At 38.8% G+C, this 20,964-nt stretch overlaps 1 protein-coding gene across 2 annotated transcripts in view; it reads right to left on the bottom strand.

The window, feature by feature from the left end:
• Positions 1–20,964, bottom strand: part of DENND4A (DENN domain containing 4A) — a 113,747-nt gene that overhangs the window by 32,157 nt on the left and 60,626 nt on the right. For both annotated transcript variants that reach the window (XM_054042763.1, XM_054042764.1), the window contains 6 exons: positions 17,286–17,344; positions 13,010–13,154; positions 12,227–12,402; positions 9,256–9,356; positions 6,158–6,376; positions 5,630–5,775 (listed from right to left, as the gene is read on the bottom strand). In XM_054042763.1, the coding sequence (XP_053898738.1) occupies positions 5,630–5,775; positions 6,158–6,376; positions 9,256–9,356; positions 12,227–12,402; positions 13,010–13,154; positions 17,286–17,344 (846 nt within the window). The remainder of the gene's footprint in view (positions 1–5,629; positions 5,776–6,157; positions 6,377–9,255; positions 9,357–12,226; positions 12,403–13,009; positions 13,155–17,285; positions 17,345–20,964) is intronic.

Here is a 20,964-nt window from a genome sequence, read left to right as displayed (position 1 = left end):
ACTGAACTTTTACTGTGTTTGGATGGCAAACTCTCTCTTGCAAGAAATGCTGACTGGTCAGATCAACAACCTCTGCTACTGTCTCTTTTGTAAAAATTAGTTACCCTGGCTTTCTGTCCTTGCAACTTTTTGTTGTTGTTGTTGGTAACGTGATGCACCTCTCCAACATCAATGAACTGACATTAGGGGGAAGTCAGCCTCCTTCCTAGGACATCGAAAATGCTCAATTTTTGCAGCTGCTGTGTTCAACTCAGATACCATGACACCTACTTCACATTCAATGCAATGATCTAAAAATGTGCTCTTGCTCTCTTTTGGAAGAGTAATCATCATCGTCTTCCAGCCCACTTTAAGCATCATATCAGAAATTGCAAGGGCACGTTATCTAATCCGGATTCAGAGCTGTACTTGGCTGAAACAAAGTGCAAATGTTTTTCTCCGTTAACTCCCCTAAAAAAGGAATCTCAAGTTTAAACATGTATCAACAGCAGCTGGTTGCACTATGCTTATACAGATTTTAAATAAATAAAACCTGCACTAAAATTCAGGACGATTCACACGAATTATAATTAATATATTTTAAAAGTACATTTAAAGCCAAAAATGTAGTGCTGGTCAAAAGTGCCAAACTGAAGAGCCTACAGACTGAAGTCTTCTGTTTATGCACACAAGCATACCATGAGCAGCAGCAGTATAGGCTTCCCTAAGCTGCTGCATGCCTGACCTCGAGGGACCTCTCCAAGGGATGAGTAGGCAGTCTATTCTCTGCAAGGAAGCTAATGAGTCAATAGGAATGGAGACTGAACAGGTAATATGTCCCCTAGAAACTGGACTCAGATACTATTCTGATGAATTTACAATTTGGTACGGTTTTTGTCTTCCTATATATTGTGGTCAACACCATAATACCAATAAAACAACTTACTGAGTCACTTCACGCAGGCTGTCAATTACTAGCCTGAGCTAGATTTCAACTGGAGATCACTGAAACAAACAATTTGTCCATGCATCCTGCAAGTCAAAACTCCTTGTACCATCCTAAACATACAACACTAGGAAAATGATACGCTCTGAACCCGGGCTTTTTTTGTGCTAAACTGTCACTGACTACAATGCCTGTTTTTTAAAAGCTTAGCAAAAGGCATTTTTCTATAGAAAAATACTTTGCTGAACTTAAACTATGAAACCTACAAATTGACAGTCGATTCCTGGAAGTCTGTACATGTAGATTCAGGTACAGAAAAAGCTGATTACTCCAGCAACATAAAATTAAAATAATTTCACAGTTTCTCTCTTTACTGTGTAACAGATACATATATAATATAGTTTCGAAAGGATCCTTGAAAACATTTAAAATTTGATAAAACAGCTTTTTTGGTACTTAGAGATGCTCTTAATTATGCATTTTACTGCATGAGACAGATTGAGAGGATTAGCTATTTAATCATGTGAACAGCAATAACATATGGCTCTTTAAAAAGCAGAAATAAACTTTACTTGATAATTTAAAATCTTTAGAAATATTTAAAGAAACCACAGAAACAAGTTTTTATTTTTGGTTTCAGCAATAAAGTATGTTAATCTCAGTAATTTATATGGATTGAAGTATTTCTGAATTGTTTCAGGAAAAATGAAATCTTGTGAAACAATTTAGCAATGTCTAAGGCCCTACTTGAATTGTGAGATAATAGTCAAAAATTGCAGCTGAGTTGCAGACAAGCCAAGGAAAATTCCGGAAAAATAATAATGGACCTTATTATTTGTGGTAATAAAGTTCATTATTACTTTTCTGTGAATTTCTGCTGTTGGCTGCCTGGGGCTGAGAGTGGGGTCTTCTGTGGTTGGCTGCGTGGGACTCCCACTGTCAACCCTGCACATATTGGGGCTCCCATTATCAAAAGTGCAGTGGAAGCCTAATATAGTGGAATTCATAATTTCCACAATATTGCAAGTTAAGTAGCAATGTCCTTTTAGTGTACAAAATAGATAATCCATAAAGAACTGCTTCTGTGTAGGGGAAATTGAGATGAATAAGAGACTATGCCTTGACTTGAGATGCTCCCATGGTGGGGGTTTGGAACAGGGCCATCATACTGGTTCCAGTTGTACATACCATAAAATTAGTTATCTTAAAGATGAACAAGATGGTGGTAGGCAACCTCATCATTCAGTTGTGTTCAAAGACAACCACACAGGTACCTTTGTACTGTTCCAGCCATGGACAGATGGACAATATAAATATCTGGTTATCGGATGGGAAGGAGGAGAATAACCCAGCTAACTGTTGATTTTCCTATAGTATAGTTCTTGCATTTTTAATTTTAGTAAGCCTTATATCATAAACCCAAAACCAATATCAGGAGTACAGGGGCCCAGGAATACAGTGTAAAAGGTCCTTACTATTGCTCTGAAGTTGAAGAAATCCCTTTGTGAGGATCTAGTCATCCTATTGAGAAAGGTCTGGCTGGGGGAAATTACTCCATGGAGATCAGCAAATCCTAGGTGCGTAATACAATTTTTCTATGCCTCAGTTTCCCTATCTTTAGAAGTAGCTGCCCACTTTTGTAAAGTTCATGGAGATTCTTGGACAAAAAGCGCAATGCAAAGATTATAAAGCACTGTGTAAGACTTTTATTCTCACAACATCCTGATGAGACAGTAAGTATTATCCTAATTTTAGGAATTGGAAACAGACGTACTGTAGACAGGTTGCCCACAGAATGAAGCAGAGAAAGAACTAGGACAGGAATAAATGAGTTCCAGGCAAACAGCCTTATACTCAAACACACTGATTTTTATTTTATTTTCTAAAAGTAGAACCTCTTGCTTTGTCTTAAGACCTGCATAGACTATTTGCTGATTGTATAGTGGCAGCATCAACGTAAGAGTTCCTCCTTCAGAGTATTGTTTGAACTCCCAGAACAAATAATAATTTTAGCTAAGACACTGATTTATATGCACACTGAAACCATTCAATAAAATAAAATGAAATGTAACAGAGTGAACTTGGCATTTGTATAATCATCTCATTTTGAATAAAAGCCCTATTTAACATTAGACACACAATTAGTCCACACTGCAATTAGATCTGAATGCTGCTCAGCAGCGTTAGTCACTAGAGTACATTCTTGTCTGTCTGCAATTTTCCTTTCTTAAAAAGTTTAAAATGGGTCACATGCTTCACTAGGAAGTCGTTAAAGATTTTTGCTGTTAAATTGTGAAGATATCTTGAATGTTTAACATAAATGTTTAATTAAATCAATCCATGGTCTACAAACATGTACAATTATGCTTTCTTTTATTAATTTGTTTTTGAAAACTGACCTAAGGCTGGAAAAGCAGAAAAGGAGAATTATGCAAAATTACAACACTTTATAAAATACCAATCAAATTTTTCCGCACAATAAGTCAGAGCTGTTCTCAGATTTTTTTTTTCAAAGTACGGATTCTTCAGTCAGACTTTCCTGTGCTTTGCCCCCTAACAAGTAACTATTCTAATAATCTTCAACATTAATTCCCATGGAACAAACAGCAGGTGACCTACTTTACAGGAAATCCTAGACAACAGCATGCATTGCTTATACATCAATGTCCCAGAACAGAATGTTCCAGGTACCTAGCAAGACAACAAGCAGGTCTTATATTTCCGACAATATTAACAGGAACTTTTTGTTACAGTACACTATGGCCAAATAATATTAAAAAATGTGGGTTGCAATTTAATCCTTCCTAAACAGATACACACTCTTCTAGCATAATGCAGAAAATAAGAGGTCGACTGTTCAGTCAGGATCAAGCCAATTTTGCCCACCCACTTTAGCACATGGAACTAACTTCATCAGTAAAATGCGTACATAAGTGTTTTGCTGTACCAAAGCCATAACATGGCAATTGAGTGCATGTGCACTATTTTGGGCACTATCAACCGTATGCACTAAAACAGATTGGGCTTAAAGTCTGGGTGGTACTTAGGCTAAACAAATTTACTTCTGCAAATGACGCAGTAAACTTGAACCTACTTTGACATGGGAAGTTCAGCATTCTGGCTGTAAAACGACCTGCCACTATGAGCCAAATCCAGCAAAGCATTCAGACCTTCTCCAAAAAGCTAACCTTAGGGCTTGTCTACATGGGGAACTCAGAAAAATGACTCTAAATTAACTAAAAGTGTGAATTTAAAGTGGATTGATTAAACCACATTAAATATCTAATTCTGAATAAGAGTGTCCACATAAAGTAGCCCTTAATTCAGTTTAGTTTAATTCACTTTGGAAACAAATTAAGATGAACTGAATTAAGGCTACTTTAATTCTGAATAAGAATTTTCACGTAGGGGCTTAATGTGGTTTAACTAATCCACTTTAAATTAATAATTTGAGTTGATTTGGATTAAAATAGAAATTAGAAAAGCAAAGGAAACAGCACGTATTTCACGAACAAGTAGGATAATGGTTACAGAAGTTCTACAACAATTATCTTTTAAAAACTAGCAATTGTTATGAAATGTCTCTATTATGGTCAATAGCTACTGGTCAATAACCTGCTGAAAGACACCACTCACAATCCTGGAGAACTCCCACATGCCCTTGACAGAATTATCTTTTCTCTTCTGTGTGTGTTAGAGATATGGGAACAGCCTGGCAATAAGAAACTACAGCAGCAGAGAGCATTCCATTAAATGCAGCATGAAGACATGATGCTAAATTAATGCTACCCACAAAAGTGTCATAAGAAAACTTGATGAAGATTTTTCAAAATATATAATAATGTATTGTGCTAGCTGAAGAATTCCATTCAAGATATCCAAGACATTTGATAGCAAGCCTATTAAGAAATATCCACAGGTAAAAGTAGAATATTAATAAAAGAATTAGATATAAAACAGCTACAACAGGAAGGAGGCCTATGATTTATGGGAACCATATATAATTGTTATTGCCTAGGAGTATAAAGATACAGATAAATGTTCTCATTATACATCAGAGGGTCTATACTAAAACAACTTTTTAAAATTAATAAATTAGAAAAGCTGCAAGTGCTGAGGTAGAATTGATTAAAAGAAATCAACCCAATGTTAGCAAAGATCAAGTGGATCTTAGGTTTACTGTATAAAAATAAAAAGTAACTAATTGATACTATTCAGTTCCAAACAATTATATAAAATATCATACATCCTATGAAAACTAAACTACTATTTAAGGAATGTGGTATTGTGCTGGTGAACTGTAGGAAGAACAACTCTTCAAATTATTAGGAATATCATATTTCTTAATATGGGCCAAAACTTTCAAAATGTCTATGTATGTTCATGGTCAAATCACAACCTGCATGCATGCACAGAGCATTGCAGATGCACTTTTGAATACTTGGGCTATCTAGCTATTTACTTACCCGAATTTCCACTTCAGCATCGGTGGAAAGTGACCCTAGAGTAACAGTTACACTAGGGCATCAGAAAACAGAAGTGGAACAGAAAAGAAAAAGGAGAAATGGAAATAATTTATAATGAAGCTATATCAAGCTTATTACAATTATATACAAACATATTACGCTATCTACAGTACCTGTGGAAGTGAGCAATGGAAAAAATATAAATCAAGTACTACAAACATACTAAAACCACACTTACTTTATTTACACAATCGTCAAAAAATGCAAGGCTTGCATCCTTATCACTAACAAAGGAACATTCTTCAATGAAGCGAATAAACATTTGAGTTTTGGTCATTGATGTGTAGAATTTTTGATGTGATCGATCTCGACTTTTTAAGAACCCTATAAAACAAAGTATATGCATGTAAGAACACTCTGAAGCAAAGGAAACAGCACGTATTTCACTAACAAATAGAATAATAGTTACAGAAGTTCTACAACAATTATCTTTAAAAACTAGCAATTGTTATGAAATGTCTCTATTATTGTGTTAACAAATACTATCAACTAGACACCTTTTCAATACTTTTTAAAAAATCTTTTCAGTACTGTTTTGCCAGTGGCAACATATCATTTTTGCCTACTACCATTACATCGTCTTTTGATTTTTTCCATTCAGCACAGTATCATGAAAATGTTTTCTTCTTCTTCATCACTCCAGTGAAAAATAGTTTTTGCATATTTTATTAGCTTATGATTAAAAATCAAGAATATGAATCTTTACCTTGTAGTTCAAAGAGGGAACTTGCATCTGTTGCTGTCTCAGAAGGCGCCTGTGTTATTGGCCTTAGGTACGACCTATAACCTTTTAATAACGAAGCCATGAAACAAAGAAATGCCTCCTGGATCTCCATATCTAACAAATGCAACTTCTTCCCCGAATTAAAATCATAGTCATTCATTGTTAATTCCATTAATGCATCTTCTCTTGGTCTTTGCTGCACTGTGAACAACAATAGTGTTAAAATACTCTCCTAGATCAAAAAAATTCTCAGAGTTGACCAAAGTTATGATTTCCTTCTTATCTTATTGGGTGATAAGTGAATCTACTATTATAATATTCTATATCAGATTTAAATAGAATAGTGAAGTATGATGATTAATTCAGTGTGACAGTTCATAAATCACAAGTCTGTGGGTTTTACAAGAGGCAGAGAGACAAACACATTTACCTTGTAAGTACAGTTACTATGGCAACAAAGACAGAATTGGTATGGACACTTGAGTGACATGCTAATAAAAAGGGTAGTTTATGGAATCCGTTGAAATGTATACAATTAGTTGGCACAATAAATGAGTTTTTAAGAATATGTTAATCACACATGTGGGATGCATATATATTTTAGAATGCCTTCTTTCCCAAAGTGCCAGCAAGAGCTTTATTGACACTATATATACACACAAAATCATTGAAATGCATATGGCAACCATCAGAAGCACAGTACAGTGCACAACGAGGGTAGGGAGAAATGGGGGCACTTTGCTAAAGGAAACTAGCACAAATCCCTACTCTTATGAAAGGTGCCTTTAGGTCTTTAGTGTCCATACAAAGCCATTAGGACCCTGATTCCCAAGGCTTCTCTGCTTTTCTTTCCCCCACTCACACAGAGTGGTAACATGCTAATGGTGCCCATATGGAACAGAAATATGGTTTCAATATTGTATTCCACTGTTCCAACACATTATGGTTGCAGCCATAGTCTCTATTAGAAACCATGCTTATATGAATTTAGACTTTGGTGACAATTCAAGAAGGAATCCATTTTATTCTATATTATACAGACCGTATACGTATTTTAGAAATTGCTAAGAAAATCCTTTTCCGACTGTAAGGTTAAATGTAACCATTAGGAAACTATATGATCTTCACAATAGTTTAATCTTAAATAATACATACTGCCATTCATGCAGCATGCTGTTTTTAGTATATTCTGAACAATAGAAAACATTATTAATTTCTGATATCCTCGATCGTCAAAATTGTTAAAAATGGGTGTCTAAAATTAGGAACCTAATATATTTAGGCCCAAAAGTAAGTGGCCTGATTTTCAGAAGTGCTGAGCACCCACCCTAACTTTAGATGCCCATTTTTTAAGATTTTGGCTAAGGTATATTAACTTCTACAACATATTAAACATGCCTGCTTTGGAACGACTCCATCCCCTTCCTATTCTAATCCATGCCTTAACCACTTGCTATCTCTGCCAGTGCAATTTAGTCTTATATGACTTTCAGCCACTTCTGCTTTTTAAGGCCCTCATCCAAAGCCCATTAAAGTCAATTGAAAGACTCCCATTGACTTTAATGGGATTTGGATTTGGTTTTAATTGTTAGGAACTACAAAATGCTGCTAAGATTTCCCTCTCACTTCATAGAACAGGGTCATATTACCTCCATCCTCCATCACATCACCTGGTTTCCTAACAGTTCCATTAAAAAATTTCCTTCCTGATTTTCAAAACTATGGATCCATATTGGTCCATATTACCGCTCTAACCTCATCTCCTGCTTGTGCACATCAGTCTTCTAAAAATGGTAGTTTTCAATGTACATAACATAGCTACCACAGACCCCAGCAGCAAAGCTTTACGCAGTCCCACTCATGACCCTTGGCACTGGCTGCGTGGGAGGAGAGTGAGGGAGAAAAGAGTGGCAACCGTGTACACTGGATTTCAGCTATTGTAGTTTCACCACCACTACCAGCCTCACAACAGCAGCCCTAGCATAACCCTCAGGCTGCCCTGTCTACACCAGGGGCTGGGCAGCTGCCCCAAGAATACAAAAATTGTAACTGTCACAATAAAACTATGCGCAGGAATGGCGCAATGGAGAATCAGGATAGTAAGCACTATTAGCTTGTGTGCCCCAAACTACCTCAACTGTCAGATAAAGGCATGAGGATAATTGAGTGGTCTGTAATGTGCAATCTGTCAATAGCTTTACAGGTCTTGGCCAACTTTTTGCTCTTCTGTCTCCCCTCCTCATGACTCTTCACTTATGAGATGTCCTTTCCCTAGTGCTTCATCCCTATTGATGTTTCCCCACCCCAAAAGCCAATTACAGTAGAACCTCAAAGATACGAACACCAGAGTTATGGACTGACTGGTCAACCAGACACCTTGAGAAACCGGAAATAACCAATCAGGCAGCAGCAGCAGCGACCCCCAAAAAAGCAAATCTGTACTGTACCTTTATTGCATCTTAAAGGTAGGCACATCTGGGCTGCCTGTCCTCACCCCACCCCACCCGCAGGGCAGCCACTTGCAGCAAGATGCTAGAACTGCCAGCCCAAGGCAGCTGGAGTAGGAGCAGCACTGGGGTCTGTACCGCTTTCCCCCTTCCCCCCTACCTCCCAAGGAAGGGGATGGGCTGTTTTTAAAAAAAAAAAAAAAAAAAAAAAACCATTTCCCAGGAGGGGAACATGCTGTTTTCTCTCTCTCTCTGTCCCCCACCCCCTCCAGGGGGATAGTCTTGCAAACTCATGCCAGCACTGAGTAAGGAGCTCAGCTGCTGCTGAAACCTGGCTTGGAGTGTCAGCTGCTGGATCCGGAACCCGAACTGTACTTTGTTCAGAGTTACGAATATTTCAGAGTTACGGACAACCTCCATTCCCGAGGTGTCTGCAAGTCTGAGGTTTTACTGTGATTATTTCTAATCTTTACGTTTATGCAAAACTTCTCCTTTTTGTAAAACATTTTGTGATACTTATCGTGAAGGATGCCTGCAGCAAACTGTACTGTAACTAAAATCTACCAATCTGTTAACATTAGCTACAATGTACCACAGTTAGTGAAAATCTTGTTTTATACTTCCCCCACTCACATTCTGCCAGTTGTTGATACAAGTTATTTAAAGTGTTCATTAGATTTTTGCAAGGTTTCTTTGGTAAGGTCTTCCATGAAATAGTTTTCTTATCTCCAGTTCTAAAAAGGGAAGAAGAAAAGTATTAATATTCAGAGACCATCTTTTTGTTCTATGTTTCTACAGCAACTAGCTTAATAGGGTCCTGGTCCATGACTAGGTGCTACAGTAATACAACTAAATAAATAAAAATAATAACGGAAAATGTATTTCTGCACAGGGTCATATCCAGAAGGATGTAATCCTAGATGTATAAATAAAAATGAGTGTGCATTCACAATTCACTATATGAAGAACGGTCTTTTGAGCAAGGGAGGGAAAAATAGGCATTTCATTTACTGTATGGAGATGTGGTCACATAGTTATCCAACTGGTTATCCACACGTTCTGAGCCAAACCCAAGAGAGATGGGAGAAATTATGCTTTAAAAAGATAGAAATAGTAATGCATTCATAGCACATGAAAACAGAGTATTAGTAACAATACCTAATGCCAACCATAGTGTCGGCAAAGATTAAATCTATTTTCCCAGATATTTCCACTGGGGCACCTCAATATTCTTGTTATTTTACTTCTAGGTCATTGTAGTACACACAGCCAATGATGCACAGTAGGGCTTAAACATTTTACTTCAAACGATCTAGCTCAAGGACTGCGCCCAGAAACCACGGCAAAAAAACCAAACGAACGAAAAAACCTTGATTGCCATGCCCTATTGGTAGCCGCAACCTTTGCAGTTTAAAGAGGTAAAAAGGTTGCATACTATTTATTGTGCTCTGTATTTATCGACTTTCTATTTCATAAAGTTTAAAAATGGTTTTGCTGCACAGAACAGGAATGGTTTAAATATTATGAAATATGGCAACTATATATGTTATTTTCTAAATTATGGTGACTTAGATTTAGAAGGTGGAAATGACTGGAATGATGCGATGACTGAAATTACGCAATGACCTGGATAAATTAATACATGAGGTGAAAGCCACTTTGCTGGGAGCTGAGGTAGACGTGACCGCTAGGGTGACCAGATGTCCCGATTTTATAGGGACAGTTCCAATATTTGGAGCTTTTTCCTTATATAGGCTCCTGTCCTGATTTTTCACACTTCACCGCATACAACATGCTGTTGAGGTGATATAAAAGTTGCACTGTTTCACAGTCAACAGAGGGCCGTGGCAAGTCTTTTAGACCATATCAAAGGCACAAAACCACAAAAATCTCAACCATTTGTCCATCAGCTTTTTGCCAAACAGTTTATGTACATGATATCCACAGACTTCACATGCTCAAAAAAAATGCATCTGAAACTAGTAATTGCCAGGAGAAGCATGAAGACAGCAATACTGAGAAACAGAAGATAAGAGGCTGAATCAACAAGCCTGAAAGTAAAGAAAACTTAAAATATTAACATAAAAAGACAGCAGTGGGAAAGAAATGCTGCTTTCTATGGAACCCTTCCTTCCCCGAAAAAAAGGAAAGAAAAAAAAAAAAAACAAACAAACAAAAAACAGATCACAGTCCGTTCTCAATTGACTGCCAAAAATGCAGAGTAGAGGAGAGTTGTACAAAATCTCTGAGATCAGCATAGGTGCCTTAACAATCTTTATTCACAACGATTTTTTTTTAAATTGTGGCCATAAATTTGCACTAAAAAATTAGACAAAATTAGACAGATAACCATTCCATAATTATTAATGATAAATTAAAAACAAAGAAAGGTTAATGAATTCACCAGCTTCTTTAGTTAAAGAATAAATGAGAATGATACTGACAAGAAAAGCTATCAGTCGGATAACATTAAAATAAACTTGATCAGACTTTTGGTATAAAAAAATGACTATTCTTAAAATTTATGACCTACATATATATTTAACTGATATTTGACGAACACTGCTTCCTTCTGATTTTTGTCTTAAAACTTTTGTATTATATAAAGTTATATAAAGCTTTATTAAGTACACAATAGTTCCAAAGGTCTTTTTAGAGTAACTTAGTATAGTTTGTTTTAATGATGATTTTGTTGGGGATTGGTCTTGCTTTGAGAAGGGGGTTGGACTAGGTGACCTCATGAGGTCCTTTCCAACACTGATATTCTAGGATTCTAATTCTGAATCATTTTATTCAAATTCTCTCCTTAGGACAATATTGCTCAAATAGAGTGTCTCATCTTTATGGGTTATCCCAGAGCACTGTACCAAGCTTAATTTTTTCAGTGCAAAAGTTCTCACTGGTGGACGATACGTGGACACTGGATTTATACACAAAGATACACAGACCTATTTTTTGTTTCAGCAACATCCAAATTCTCTCTCTAGCCTGTCCAGGCCCCATTTAGCCTGCAAATGTCTAGAACAGAGGTCGGCAACCTTTCAGAAGTGGTGTGCCAAGTCTTCATTTATTCACTCTAATTTAAGGTTTCGTGTGCCAGTAATACGGTTTAACGTTTTTAGAAGGTGGAACAGATGGTTTAGCATAAGTAGTTAGCATATAGTCTAAGGGACCATTCAAGGCAAACTGGTCCATTAAGACCTTTGCAGTTGTAGGAAAAAAGAAGGGGTTAGTGTGTTACAGATTGTTGTAATAAGCCATAAATCCAGTTTGTGTGTTCAGTCCATAATTTTTAGGGTGTAGCAGAGTTTTGAATTTTACTACTTATGCTATATATAGACAGACAGACCGATAGATGATGCCTAGTGATGATGGTAAACGAGGACTCTGCCTCCTTTCTGTTGAATTGGACAGAAATATCAATCAGCTGTTGCTGCTGGCCAGAGAAGCAGACCCATCATAGAAGAAATAGTGTTAAGATGCTGCTACACAATTGAAACATAATGGCTAAAAAACAAACTTCAAATGGAATCTTTCAGGTTTTTGCCACAGGAAATAAAACAAATATCACAACCATACTAGAAAATCAGTAATAAATACTTACTGAGAAATGGTGTTGGTATCTAGGTCAACACAGCTAACATCTGGTGGGGGATCATACAGATCAAAGTATCTTGAATCAATTCCTACTATGAATGGACATGGTGCGCTTAACACAGCTGCCAGTGCCAAGGGGCAAAGAGGAATGTATGGGCATGGCCAATGGAAAGGAAATATCATCTTTAAAAAACAAACAAACATAATATTCAACTAACATTTATAGAAGGATACAATCTCAGACTATTTTCCACATTATAAAAACATTTAACAAGAAAAGTAATAGCATATGATTGAAATTGTAAACTCTAATATTAAATAGCTGCTGTCAATTAAAAAGGCAATTTAATTTTTCTTAATTTTTAGTTTTCTTAATCTGTAAAAACAGAAATCTTCTGCATACTAGCCATTTCTCAGTAGAGGCACTAACACTGGTCTGTGAGAGGAAGGACATAAAAATAATATACTTCTACAAGCCCTCTGAGGGTAGAAACAAAGAATATAGGCCTACCAGGGGGCCATTTAGGAAATTAAGGAGTTTGTGCATTTAGTGCCTACATATGATAGTGACTGGCACAATATTGCAATAAGCAAAAGCCAAAGATAGGGTTAAATTCTACCCTCAACTCATTTAACCTCAATTACTTCTGTGGTATCTCAGAGGGGAAATCTGGTCCCTATTTTCTAAACAACACTCAAACCCAGAAGTAGTACTATATATTTGTTTTACAGTTTATTTGAACAATATTCTCACTAAAAAATATTATTAAGAAGAGATAATGCTACTTACCGAGACTAATGCCTCTGTCACACTAGTAAGGACAGACGGTCGTAAGGAATGGATGAGAATTTTATGTTCTGTTACAGCAAATACAAGTAGAGTTACTGCATTCTCGGGCCCTAGGTTCTGAAGCAGTGTAGAAAACTTGCCACCACTGTTACAAAAAATAAAACATTGGTGAATATCAAACAATTAGGCAGAAAAATATTATAATATACTGCACTGAAAATATGAACAAATACAAAGAATTCATAACTGAATTTAAGCTAGGGTGTTGTAAACACATTGCAAACTTAGTTTTCCATTTTTCTATTTTTTGCATTCTTGTTAATAAGAAAAACTTGGCAATTTCATTTAGTTTCACTATCCAGTAAAAAAAAAAAAAAAAAAAAAAAAAACCTACTTATCCTACAGTAATTGTGGTTGAGATGTTGTAGTCATAGTACGGATCCCACTGTAACGGTACATACACTTCAAGCAGAGGAGAATGGAATCTTTTGAATTCTTGTGTCAGTCAAGGCCACACATGCATCTTGGGTTCCTATGGAAGGGCATAAAGGGTGGGGCATCCATGACACCCCTCTCAGTTCCCTTATGATTCAAAGCTGTTCTGCTAAGGACTCCACAAAGTGGGGATGAAGGACTGGACAGAGGATCCGCACTGACTACAACATCTCGAAAAACCAGTTGTTGGGTTAGTAACTGTCCTTTTCTCAAATGTGTCAGCATGCAGCCCAACCTAGGTGATTAGCAAGCAGTATCCTCACTGGCTGGTGGCAATGAGGAGTTTCAGCTGAATCTAATAATGATTGAAGCACCATTATCCCAATCCCAAACTAGGCATCTGTCCTACCCACTAAGTCAAGGGCATAATGTTTGACTACGGTTATTGGGTTACTCCCTGTTGCTGCCTTGCAGATCTCAGGGTATGTCTACACTACCTGCCGGACGGCAATCGATCCCTGAGCACTCTGCCTGCGCCTCTTGCAGCGCCGGAGTACAGGAGTCGACAGGAGAGTTGACGGGGGAGCGGCAGCAATCAACTCACTGCGGTGAAGACACCACGGTAATTCGATCTAAGTACGTCGACTTCAGCTACATTATTCACATAGCTGAAGTTGCGTAACTTAGATCGATCCCCCCCTAGTGTAGACCAGGGCTCAGATACTGGCACATTCCTGAAGCAGGCTGATCCTGCTGCCTGTTCCAGTGGAATGCACCTAGACATTTGGAGGAAGAGATTTGCCAGCTGTCTGATAACAGGTGAAAATACATCATGTGATCCACTTAAGAGAGATTCTCTGTGACAAGATAACTTGACCTTTTACAAGGCTGGAAATGGCCACAAAGAGATGAGGAAACAGCCTGAAAGGCTTGGTCCTGTCAGTGTAATAGAGTAGAGCCTGGGAAAATGCAGTGTGTGTAGCTTCTGTACCTTCTTGTAACCACACTTGACACAGACGAAGAAAAGCAGTTCAAATCAACTGGTTCAGGTGGAATTCTGAATCACTTTAGGGATGAATTTGGGATGGTGTCACAGCACCATCATGTCCCTGTGAAGGAGGTAGAGGGAGGACCGTCATGAGGGCATAGAGTTCACTGATCCTTCTGGCTGAGGCAATAGCAACCAGAAAGACTACTTTCAGGATAAGATGGTATAAACGGCAATTTGACAGCAGTTCAAAAAGAGGCTCCATGAGCTGTAGGAAGCACAAGATGATGTTGAAATCCCATGCAGGAGTCAGATGTCTAACTGAATGTAACTCTTTTCGTGCTTTCTCAGGATCTAGCCACCATCTCAGCTTTTGCAGGACTTGAGGTGGGACTGTGACCGCTTGTTCACGTGCTGTCTGGACAGGGAGTACACTGACCTAGCCAGAGTTTAGGGGCAACAGGCAAAGTGCTGGCTTTCAGCACTGCATGTCTACTGAAGGGGGGCACTCATGGATGTAATTTTCTCCAATACCTGGTTGGATCTGGTACCTGACTCCTCAAAGTCCGAAGACCCTCTCACAGACTGCTCTAGCAAGCAGCACTTCAGTTGAGCTTCGCATGACTTGAGAATCTTGGAAGAAGGTGTTAGCATACCAACCATCTGTCTGGTATATGGCGCTCACCCAAGCAGAAGAGACATCTGATATGTACATCTGTTAACAGGGTTAGTCCATCACAGAAAGCATTACCCTACAGGGGAGGTGGTCTAACTGCCAAGAATAAGTCCTGATGGGTCATGTTTGTTTGTTTGTTGTTTCCTAGAGCAAACAGATGAGAGTGCGGAAGATTTCTGAAGAGCTTAGCCAGAATGAATGACAAGCGGGTTGAATATTCACTAAGTTCCATCTCTGCCAGTGGCAGCAAGAGGTAACTGAAGGAGGGTCAAGGCTGCACTGCCTTTTATGCCCAGACATGGGCACATGATGAAACACAGGGCAAATGTGGGCCCTGACACACAGGGCTATTCAAAAGATTCTTATCTCATGCTCATGAGGCACGTGCATACCTACAGTGGGATCCACACTGACATACTCAAAGGATGTAAAATTATTTCACTAAAAAGCTGAAATAATAAAAGCTGCTTTACATAAATCTAACCAATGTCTTCAGATTACAGAGTACTTTAAAATGTGTGACTAATACTTTGAATTAGTGTGTTGATATTTCCCAGACATTAAAGAAAACTTTAATACCCAGACACAGTGACATTTATGAAACTGTTCTGTAATTCTCTAACAAATGCCGGAGGGTCTAGTGATTTTCCCTTCAATATAGTGGGAAATGCTCAGTTCCTCAGGTTTGTGCTACAATCACATAGCTATTATGTGAATGCTATTCTACTAGAAAGAAAGTTCTCACATTGCTAACTGCTCTTCATGGACTATTCAACAATATACATCTTTATCTCCCCCAGTCAAAAATGAATTCTTCATGTGAGTTAACATTCAATATTAACAGCATCTTTATTCGTCATATAAAAAGTATGGACTATTTTTGTTTAAATGAATATTTGGAAAAAATTATATATTTTACATAAAATATATGAATTAATAAATACATATAACTTTGTTGTGAAGCACTTAGGGTTCACACACACACACTTACTTGACATAAACCCACAAAAGCAAGGAAGTGAAAAGTTAAGCTACCTAAGAGTACATACACTCTACTTCTCCACACACAAGCAAACACCTTTACCATTATTGCAGCTATAACACAGATCTCTCTCTGCATCCTGAACTCTACTTCATTTTGCCCCTTCTGTACACATCATTTCACCAGATTATTCCTCCCACACTAGTGGTTGGAGATATTTGATACAAAGGGGGTGGGCAAAATGCAGCTGCAGATGGAGAATATTTCATTTGTCAGCAACTGTGCACAAAACCACCTTCATTTTAGGATAAAATCTGCCAGAAAAGTAATTACTGATAGAAAAGTATTGGGTGCGTCTGACTCCCTATCAAACAGGCTTGTGTTTATATGGCTCCCAACCATTCAGGTTTGAGTACACAGCATATAAAAACTTTTCTGTTACAGCAACATGGGGAATAGCTAAATAATGATTCTAAAGCCAACATTAAAACAAAGCCCAAATAAAAGCAAAAGCCCATAGACAACACTCAGAAACCAGCTCTCTAGGGCAAGTTTTGTGTAGGTAAAATGATTAAGAGATTATTGGTCAAAAATGAAAATCTAGGATTGCAATGGACACATCAGATAGGAAGACTTTTGAATTTTGGCCCTATTAAATATTATAAAGAGAAACCAAACAAGAACAGAACAGAAAATTCAATGTGCAAAAAAGTTAACCTTCTGTGTTCTTTTCAGACTGATTGGCCACCTACTTTTTGACTAAATCAGGAACTTATGCCTGATATTAAAGCCCATTTAAGAACTTTATCCATATATATAAAAAACATACGATTTTCATAAGCTGTATGGACTATGAGGTTTCTGCAGTAGCAAGTGAGATTTTAAAAAAATAAGGCAAACTATCTTGAGAGAAGGATTAAATATGAAGTACCAAAATATATATACACCTTTTTGTTATTGTTGCAATAGTGACTTACAATACTTCAGATACAGTTATAAAATATGAAGACTTAAGATTCATGCCTTTATAAAACAGCCAATTGGTTAAAGAAAAAAAAAATCAAATCACTGCCAGATACATCAATTACAAAATTTAGTAGACTGTTAAAATTACTTCATATTTCGAAGCTTTAAAGCTTCATGTCACTAATGGATCAAGGTATGTTTCACAATTAAACAGAGCTGTTCTACTTGCCTCAGTGGTAGAGGTGATGACACTGGCTGACTAAGAATCAGGTTATCATGTGGTGATAGCTATAAAAAAAATAAAAAATCATATATACTTTTTATTTTGGACCTTAGCAATATTTTACAGAAATTGTACAACAGTCAATTATAATTTGAACATTTAAAAAAAGTCTATATTAAACATTATGTAGCTCAGGCATGTGTAAAATAATGAAGAAATAACATGCAAAATCATCATTCATTATATTTTATTTCTAGATAAGTCATAGGTGACACTTTTTCTCTGCCTCCGGCACTTAAACAGAAAGCTGATCCATCACATTACCTATCTTAAAAAAGGGATGAAAACGTTGCATAACAACTCAATGGAAGTTTATTAACGCTCCAATTCATTAATATTCTGGGATAAGTGAGGAGCCACAGCTCAGATACTACAAGACTTTTTTCCAAGTATCATCTTCTCTGTAAGAAAAGAGAACCAGATCCTCAGCTAGTGTAAATCAGTTTAACTCCATTTATTTTATTCGAACTAAGACAGGTTATACCAGCTGAGGATCTGACCCAAGAATTTATTAATACATTTATCCTCTTTTCAAAGACTTCAACAATGGCATCAAGCGAGACCATACATGTACTCAAAATGAAGACAGGAAGATTATTTTCATTATTATATTACCCTATATATAAAATGCGAAGTGTATCTTTCAGTAATCAAACTCAGGAACTACACTGCCAGAAAAGAACAATTTCTTACCTACAGTAACTGCGGATCTTCGCGATGTTGTAGTCACTGTGGATCCCACTGTAGATGCACATCCAAACAAAATCAGAATTTGTTTTGTGTAGCACAGTCCATTGGGGCCAGGCACATGCTCTATCCCTCCTCATGCAAGAGTATAAAGGGCAGAGTGGCTGCGACCTTGTCTCAGTTCCTTCACAAATCAAAGACTAACTAAGGACTCCTAAAGTGGAAAGGAGGGGCAGGTCACAAGATCCACACTGACTACATATCAAAGAACCACAGTTACTGTAAGACAAGTAACTATTTTTCCTTTTTCGAGTATGTGTCAATGTGGATCCCACTGTAGGTGACAGGCAAGCAATATCCCCCTCTGGATGGTGGGAATGAGGAATATCAGCTGAATCAGTCAAACAATGATTGAAGTACTGCTCTCCCAAACTTGGCATCCCATGTCAAGGGCACGGGGTTTCACACAAGCCAGTGGTTTACTCCACATGGCAGCCCTGCAGATCTCAGAGATCTGAATGTTTTTGAGGCAGGCGGTAGATGCAGATTGTGCTGTGGTACTATGTATCTTGATATTCGAAGGGAGAAGCTTGCCACCCAGCTGGTAGCAGGTGGAAATGTACTGTGTGATCCATTTGGAAATTCTCTATAAAGAGATGAGTTGGCTTTTAAATGGACCAGAAATGGTAATAAAGAGCAGAGAGACTAATGGAAAAACTTGGTCCATTTAAGGTAATACACCAAAGATCTGGATACATCCAAGTTATGCAGTTTCTTCATTCCCGGCATCAAGTGTGAGAAGAAGGTTAGCAAGGAAGTCACCCGGTTCAGGTAAAAATCCAAGACCACTTTGGAGACAAAACTGGGGTGTGGTCTCAACACCACTGTCTCTCTGGAAGGATGTATAAGACAGTTCTGCCATGAAAGTCTGGAGCTCACTGACTGAGCTAAGGTGATGGCCACAAAACCATCTTGATAGTATGGTGGTATATGAAACAATAGGACAGTGGCCCAAATGGAGGCTCTATGAGCTTCAGAAGGACAATATTAAGGTCTTATGAGGGAGCCAAGTCTCTGACTGGAAATTAAAATATGGAGACAGCCCTTAAGGAAAAGACTGAGAACACATGAGTGCATACCATGTTGATATTGTTGTAAGGTGGATCTTGAGATAATCGAATGCCAGGCCTGCTTGTTTCAGGAGTAGCACATAATCCGGGATCTTTGATAGCAGTGCTTTCACTTGGATCCAGATCATTCTGAGCTGCTGTGATGGGATGTACAATCCCCACTCTGGTGAGGGATGGGTTAAGGAGCAGCTCTGGGCCCAGAAAGCCACACCCTGCCGCCCCTGCTGCGCATGCACACAATGGAGGTTGAGCTCAAAGGGGAGCAGCTCAGCCCAGTTTAGGTGGACTGAGAAGGAGAGCAGTTATGTGGTGTAGGCTCCTGCCGAGAAACTGCTGGGGCCCCACATGGCAGGGGCCAGGCCCCACTGCCAAGCCACCACAGCCCTTCAACCATGGAGGATGGCAATGACAAACCCCAACTGAGAGAGGAAGATCCTCCAGATCGCGACCAGAGAGGACACTTGGAGAAAACTCAGCAGTAAACCAATGGCACTAGCAGAGGAACCAAAGCCAGAGTAGGAAATAGCCCAGGGAGTAAGCATAGGGGTGCCCACCCCCTATGCCACACATTTTGAATTATTGTTTCATTGGGCCCTGGGTGAGAACCCAGTGGAGCAGGGAGGGTCTGGGTTCCCTGACCCCTGGCCATTGACCCTCGCCACTGGATGACACGGACACAGACTCTCACTGCTAGGCGGTAATAATGGAGATATCCTCTCTCCTAGAACTGGAAGGGACCTTGAAAGGTCATCGAGTCCAGCCCCCTGCCTTCACTAGCAGGACCAAGTACTGATTTTTGCCCCAGATCCCTAAGTGGCCCCCTCAAGGACTGAACTCACAACCCTGGGTTTAGCAGGCCAGTGCTCAAACCACTGAGCTATCCCTCCCCAAATGCTGGGCATGGACACCAAAACACTCCCTCCCTCCCTCGATAAATGCCCAAAGGGAAAAAATCTCTTTTACTTTAAGCACAAGTCTTCCTAGTGGAGGATTTTCTGGTTTGTACGAGATCAGAATTTGATTCTGAGATATGATGTCTGGGCAGGCCAGGAGGTGAAGGGGAGGTCGCGTGGAGAGCTGCCAGACCAACAGATAAAATTGCTCAGCCAGCAAGGGACTTTTATGATGACCATAGCTTTGTCTCCTGAATCCTTGACATTATCCTGAGGACCAGGGAAATTGGTGGAAAAAACAGGAGTCCTCAAGACCTCTCATGGAGAAAAAAACCTGGGAAGGAACAGAATATTTACCTTCAGCTCTTCTTGAGGTGGGAGAAAGGGACGAAAGAGTCTGCCATATTGACTTAACAGGCTCCAAAATTGCCTTATTAATTGGTAAGGTCACCCGCAATGGCCTGATAGTAGCCAAAATGTCAATGAGGCAATGGGAAGACTCCATAACCACCTCCATCTGGATCCCAAAACCTGAGGCAACCCTCTTCAATAGCTCTTGTCATGCTCCACAATCAGCTGGAGGGGGTGAGATGCCTCCCAAGGAAACTGCCTCAACAGGGGAGGAAGACAATGAAGTCAGCACAGTTTGAAGATGTCCTTCCTCTGTTAACTGTTCAGCAGGCTCCTCCTGAACCACTTCTTCCTGCTCAGTGCCAGGCCCAGTACCGGACTCAAACAGATGGCACCTGGTGAGTATAGTCCCCATGTCTCCCCTAGGACACAGAGCAGGAATAACTTATGTAGGACCTGGAAACTAAGAGGAATTCCCATAGCTTCCAAAAGGCCACTGGACAGGTGTCGGGTCCAAGGGACTCCCTGGACACCTGCCTGATCTGATTCCAGTTGCAGGATCTC

Source organism: Malaclemys terrapin, chromosome 10, assembly GCF_027887155.1.
Source record: "Malaclemys terrapin pileata isolate rMalTer1 chromosome 10, rMalTer1.hap1, whole genome shotgun sequence".
Taxonomy (NCBI): domain Eukaryota; kingdom Metazoa; phylum Chordata; order Testudines; family Emydidae; genus Malaclemys; species Malaclemys terrapin.
Note: the sequence above shows the minus strand (reverse complement) of the source record. Positions and strands in the feature narration are given on the sequence as shown.